The sequence below is a fragment of the Pseudoliparis swirei genome, chromosome 15 (assembly GCF_029220125.1).
Source record: "Pseudoliparis swirei isolate HS2019 ecotype Mariana Trench chromosome 15, NWPU_hadal_v1, whole genome shotgun sequence".
NCBI classification, from domain to species: Eukaryota; Metazoa; Chordata; class Actinopteri; order Perciformes; family Liparidae; genus Pseudoliparis; species Pseudoliparis swirei.
In genome coordinates, this window is record NC_079402.1 from 1,306,440 (window position 1) to 1,313,420 (window position 6,981).

Here is a 6,981-nt window from a genome sequence, read left to right on the forward strand (position 1 = left end):
GCCAGGGGGCGCACAACTAACGAACACCATTACTTTCATGTAACGTATGTCAGTTATTAAGCCAGGGGGGCAGAATATATATATAGACCTAACGTTTAGTATTATTTTCAATTATTTAAAGAAATTACATTTCTTTAAAATAAAAAATGTAAGTTATTCAAAAATAAAAACGTGAATACCTGTTAATAATGTGACTTCCTTATCCAGTGTTGACCTGAAGCATTTAAGTGAAAGGAGCATGTTGCTTTTTGTTCCCCTGTTTCCTGCGTCCACAGCTCATGCTCGGAGTCTGAGGTCATATTTAGGGTTAGATATGTTTAGGGTTTGACCTACAGATGACAGAACCCACCAGCCCAGCTCCAGTGTTACATCATCACACAGTGTTTACATGTTTTATGAATTAAGAGTTTCTGAATCCAGTGCCACTACTAAGAGTTCATGAAGCGTTAGGAATGTGTTTCTCGGGTGTCCGGTTCTAATAATTCATCCATTTTATTTATTTCACTGCCACTTGTATTCTATTTATTGCTTTTTGAGTGTTTTGAATGTTTTAATGAATATTATTAATTGTTTTTAAATCTAGTTTTATTCTGCATTATGTGTTGATACTTGTAATAGTTGAATGTGAAGCACTTTGTCTCTTTGTCTCTATGTCTCTTCGTCTTTTTGTCGCTTCATCTCTATGTCTCTCCGTCTCTTCATCTCTTTGTCTTTCCGTCTCTTCGTCGCGGGGCTTATAGTCGGATTATGTAATCTTTTGTTTTCCCTAACATTCACATTTCTGGGCTCGTGTCCAAATCTTCATTTAACGGTGGAACTCTGTTGAAGTTCATGAAGCTCCGCCTCCTCTCACCTCGCTGTGTCTGCTAAGTCACGCTGAGACAACCAATATATATATATATATATATATATAATATACATATATAATTTATATATATATTATATACATATACATATATAATATATATATTATATACATATATATAATGTATATATATATTATATAATACATACTGTATATACATTATATAATATATATATATTATATATATATTATATACATGTATAATATATATATATATAATATAAATATATATTATATACATATATTATATATAATATATATATATTATATACATATATATATTATATATAAAATGTATGTATATATATATATATTTTATATATATATTATATATATATATATATATACGGAACAGTGTGTCGTGGGGCTCAAGCGGTCCAGAGGCTGAAAGGCGTCACGTCAGCATCTCGACACGCCGGCTCCTTCATGAAGAACTGGGATTAGATTTCAGGTTCTCACAGTTTGTTTCTGCAGGAGGAAGAAGAGGAAGAAGAGCAGCTCAGCAGCGTGAGGACATGACGCTCTGAGCAGAACACGGAGAGGAGAGGAGGGGAGGGGAGGGGAGGAGAGGTGAGGAGAGGTGAGGAGAGGAGAGGAGGGGAAGGGAGAGGAGAGGAGAGGTGAGGAGGGGAAAGGAGAGAAGAGGAGGGGAGGAGGGGAGAGGAGAGGAGGGGAAGGGAGAGAAGAGGAGGGGAGGGAGGAGGGGAGAGGAGAGGTGAGGAGAGGAGGGGAAGGGAGAGAAGAGGAGAGGAGAGGAGAGGAGGGGAGGGGAGAGGAGGAGAGGTGAGGAGAAGAGAGAAGAGGAAAAGAGGGGAGAGGAGAGGAGGGGAAGGGAGAGAAGAGGAGGGGAGGGGAGAGGAGAGGAGAGGAGAGGAGAGGAGGGGAGAGGAGAGGTGAGGAGAGGAGGGGAGAGGAGGGGAGAGGAGAGGTGAGGAGGGGAAGGGAGAGAAGAGGAGGAGAGGAAAGGAGAGGTGAGGAGAAGAGAGAAGAGGAGAGGTGAGGAGAAGAGAGAAGAGGAGGGGAGAGGAAAGGAGAGGTGAGGAGAAGAGAGAAGAGGAGGGGAGAGGAGAGGAGAGGTGAGGAGAAGAGAGAGGAAAGAGGGAGAGGAGAGGAGGGAAAGGGAGAGAAGAGGAGGGGAGAGGAGAGGAGGGGAGGGGAGGGTAGAGGAGAGGAGATGAGGGGAGAGGTGAGGAATCAGCATGGTGACTAATAGACGTGTTGACTCGTCTCTGAGGGTTCTCCCTCCACCGCTCCGTATCTACGGCTGATTAGGGAGGAACCTCAAGGACGGCGGGCCGCTGAGTCGGCCGTGTCTCATTCTGAGTCGGCCGTGTCTCATTCTGAGCGGGCCGTGTCTCATTCTGAGTCGGCCGTGTCTCATTCTGAGCGGGCCGTGTCTCATTCTGAGTCGGCCGTGTCTCATTCTGAGCGGGCCGTGTCTCATTCTGAGTCGGCCGTATCTCATTCTGAGTCGGCCGTGTCTCATTCTGTGTTCCCACACACGTTGCCTTCGTGTGACTGAAGAACATCTGAGTTACAGGACGTTTCACCTCCGGACTGAGAGTTGATCTGAGATAAAGAAAACGATGTTGGGCCGGTGGACACAGACCGCCGAGTCACCGGCCTGCAGCCGGGCCTGCTCCTCAGAGGAGGACCACATCCTGGTCCACAGAGGAGGTCCACATCCTGGTCCTCAGAGGAGGACCACATCCTGGTCCTCAGAGGAGGACCACATCCTGGTCCTCACAAGAGGACCACATCCTGGTCCTCAGAGGAGGACCACATCCTGGTCCACCAGGACAGAAGACAAATGAACCCCTCACCCCTCCTCCATCCTGCAGCAAAACTATAGCTCCACTTTGTTTCGCTTTAGAGCTGCATTCTCTCTCCTGACCACCAGGGGGCTCATCTGGTTGTATGGAAGTCTATGCTCCATGTGTTAAAGCTGCATTCTCTCTCCTGACCACCAGGGGGCTCCTCTGGTTGTATAGAAGTCTATGCTCCATGTGTTAAAGCTGCATTCTCTCTCCTGACCACCAGGGGGCTCATCTGGTTGTATAGAAGTCTATGCTCCATGTGTTAAAGCTGCATTCTCTCTCCTGACCACCAGGGGGCGACTCCTCTGGTTGTATAAATGAAGCACACTATCCTGATCTTTCAGGTCCTTCAGTTTACGTTGTGTGGCCCAACATGAGGGTCATGTGACTGTAGGTGACTCAAAGGTCATGGGTGTGAATCTGTCTGTTGGTCTGTGGGGTGTCAGGCCCAGCTGGTGTTTCTGGAGGGATGGGGGGGGGGGGGGGGGGGCTCAGTGATGGATGTCTAAGCTCCGGATACAAAGGAGCCTCTAAAGCTGCTGGAGACTAAAACCAGGCCTGGACCCTCTGGACTGAGCCGGCAGCTGATTGGCTCACAAGGTCTCAACAGGCCTTCAGTCAAAGAGTTATTATATTATATTACATTACATTATATTATAGTATATTACATTACATTATCTGATATTATATTATTGTATATTATATTACATTATATGATATTATATTACATTATATTATAGTATATTATATTTTAGTATATTACATTATATTACAGTATATTACATTATATTATATTATATTTTATTACATTATATTATATTATAGTACATGACAGTAATGATATTCAGGGTTTAGAGGGAAACTGGGTTTAAATAATCACTGTGATGTCTCCACCCGCCTGCACCGTGTCAATGAACGAATGCAGCACACAGGTGGTCCACCTGCAGTTCATGGAGGACACGCTGGGTCTGAGGCGGGAGGACCAGACTCACGGCTCTGGAGGAGGACCTCCTACCGGACCTGTGGATCCAGATCGGGTTTTCCTGTCGCCTCTCTGCTCTTACGGCTGATTACCCTCCTGGAGGAGGAGGAGGAGGAGGAGGAGGAGGAGGCTGCACACCCACCAGCAGCCGGGCATGGCCAGTGTGTGGAGTGTGTAGCAGCCAGTCTGTGAACACACAGCGAGCAGCAGCATGTGAGACCGGAGCACCTCCTGCTCCTCCTCCTCCTCTTCCTCCTCTTCATCACCTGCCGGTCCGGCGTCTCACCATGGAGCTGGGGCGAGTCCGCCTGGACCTGAAGACCCTACTGCTGACCATGATGATGTTCAAGTGGGGTGAGTGGACTGACCCCCAGGGCTCTTTGGAGGGGGGTCCTTCTGGATGACCACTTCCTGTGACCCCCCCCCCCCCTGATCCTCTTGGGCAGAGCAACAGGTGCACGGGAGCTTTGGACCCGTAGAGGTCCAGAGACATGTTACTGCATCATGCTTTGTTTGGGGGGGGGGGGGGGTCCTGAGGGTTACATGTAACTCTTGATCATGCTTTATTTGGGGGGTCCTGAGGGTTACATGTAACTTGATCACTTTGGTTGGGGGTCCTGAGGGTTACATGTAACTCTTGATCACTTTGGTTGGGGGGTCCTGAGGGTTACATGTAACTCTTGATCATGCTTTATTTGGGGGGGGGGGTCCTGAGGGGTACATGTAACTCTTGGTCACTTTGGTTGGGGGTCCTGAGGGTTACATGTAACTCTTGATCATGCTTTGGTTGGGGTCCTGAAGGTTACATGTAACTCTTGATCACTTTGGTTGGGGGGTCCTGAGGGTTACATGTAACTCTTGATCACTTTGGTTGGGGGTCCTGAGGGTTACATGTAACTCTTGATCATGCTTTATTTGGGGAGGGGTCATGAGGATTACATGTAACTCTTGATCATGCTTTATTTGGGGGGTCATGAGGATTACATGTAACTCTTGATCATGCTTTATTTGGGGGGTCCTGAGGTTACATGTAACTCTTGATCATGCTTTATTTGGGGGTCATGAGGGTTACATGTAACTCTTGATCATGCTTTATTTGGGGGTCCTGAGGGTTACATGTAACTCTTGATCATGCTTTATTTGGGGGTCATGAGGATTACATGTAACTCTTGATCATGCTTTATTTGGGGGTCCTGAGGGTTACATGTAACTCTTGATCACTTTGGTTGGGGGGGGGGGGGGTCCTGAGGGTTACATGTAACTCTTGATCACTTTGGTTGGGGGGGGGGGGGTCCTGAGGGTTCTCCCTCTCCCAGGCCCCAGGAATGTCCCTCTTGTGCTCTATGGGGTGTTTAGAGCTCCCACTACATGAGCAGACTCACAGGGGGGGGGGGTCCTTTGTCACTAACAACAATGATGAGAGCCCCGGCTGGTTCCCAGAGCGGCGGAGGCCCCGAGCCGAGGGTCATCTCTGTTTATGGTCTGATGCTCGTTGTCATGAGTCACATGACCTGGTCAGGAGAACATTTTCACATTTTCAAATTGCAGCTTTTATCTGAAGTTCATTCTGTCCTGTGTGTGTGTGTGTGTGTGGGGGTGTGTGTGTGTGTGTGTGGGTGGGGTGTGTGTGTGTGGGTGTGTGTGTGTGTGTGTGTGTGTGTGTGTGTGTGTGTGTGTGTGTGTGTGTATACATGGTGAAGCTCACATGAAGAACACAAGTACAGAGAACCTCAGTGGGACTTCCTGCACTAGAGACCCACATGCATCATTCAGGCTGATCTGGAAGAAATAAATGAATAGATTATATACATATATATGTATATTTATATATATATAAATATTAAAGCTGAAGTCCATATATATATATGTGTGTATATTTATATATTTATTTATATAAATAAATAAATATATCTACACATATATATATATATAAATATATATATACAAGCGTCTTTGTGTACTAGAAAAGCGCTATACTAAATTATTATTATTATTATATATATGGACTTCAGCATTAATAACTTCTCCTGATGGAGCGTCCCAAACCAACTACGTTGAACAAACCAGGAAGACATCAACAGAATATAGAGAGTGTGTGTGTGAGTGAGTGTGAGTGTGTCCCTCACTCCTGAAGAAGAAGAAGAAGAAGAAGAAGAAGAAGAAGAAGAAGAAGAAGACTCCCAGAGATTAGAGAGGATTGAGCCAAAGAGGCCGGAGGGATTAGAACACACAAGGCTCTGCAGGTCAGAGAGGTCATGAGGTCACCTGATGGGTGAAAGAGAAGAGGGGAGAAAGAGATTAGAAGAGGGGGATGAGAAGAGGGGGATGAGAAGAGGGGAAAGGTTTGTGCACAATGGAAACCAAAGAGACCAACAAGAGAATACAACGTCACAAGATCACGCCTCTAAATACATGGTGACTAGAGCAGGGTGACTAGAGCAGAGTGACTAGAGCATGGTGACTAGAGCATGGAGACTAGAGCAGGGTGACTAGAGCAGGGTGACTAGAGCAGAGTGACTAGAGCAGGGTGACTAGAGCAGGGTGACTAGAGCAGAGTGACTAGAGCATGGTGACTAGAGCATGGTGACTAGAGCAGGGTGACTAGAGCAGGGTGACTAGAGCATGGTGACTAGAGCATGGTGACTAGAGCAGAGTGACTAGAGCAGGGTGACTAGAGCATGGAGACTAGAGCATGGTGACTAGAGCATGGTGACTAGAGCAGAGTGACTAGAGCATGGTGACTAGAGCATGGTGACTAGAGCAGGGTGACTAGAGCAGGGTGACTAGAGCATGGTGACTAGAGCAGGGTGACTAGAGCATGGAGACTAGAGCATGGTGACTAGAGCATGGTGACTAGAGCAGGGTGACTAGAGCAGGGTGACTAGAGCAGAGTGACTAGAGCATGGTGACTAGAGCATGGTGACTAGAGCAGGGTGACTAGAGCATGGTGACTAGAGCATGGTGACTAGAGCATGGTGACTAGAGCAGGGTGACTAGAGCAGAGTGACTAGAGCATGGTGACTAGAGCATGGTGACTAGAGCATGGTGACTAGAGCAGGGTGACTAGAGCATGGTGACTAGAGCAGAGTGACTAGAGCAGGGTGACTAGAGCATGGTGACTAGAGCAGTGTGACTAGAGCAGGGTGACTAGAGCATGGTGACTAGAGCAGGGTGACTAGAGCATGGTGACTAGAGCAGGGTGACTAGAGCAGAGTGACTAGAGCATGGTGACTAGAGCAGGGTGACTAGAGCAGGGTGACTATAGCATGGTGACTAGAGCATGGTGACGAGAGCAGAGTGACTAGAGCAGGGTGACT

The 6,981-nt window shown here is 46.9% G+C and overlaps 1 protein-coding gene across 1 annotated transcript in view; it reads left to right on the forward strand.

The window, feature by feature from the left end:
• The first annotated feature begins 3,876 nt into the window (after positions 1-3,876).
• The window catches only part of crb2a (crumbs cell polarity complex component 2a), a 29,422-nt gene continuing 26,317 nt past the window's right edge, over positions 3,877-6,981 (forward strand). The window contains exon 1 of the mRNA XM_056432166.1: positions 3,877-4,018. Coding sequence (XP_056288141.1) covers positions 3,952-4,018 — 67 coding nt within the window. The 5' untranslated portion in view covers positions 3,877-3,951. The remainder of the gene's footprint in view (positions 4,019-6,981) is intronic.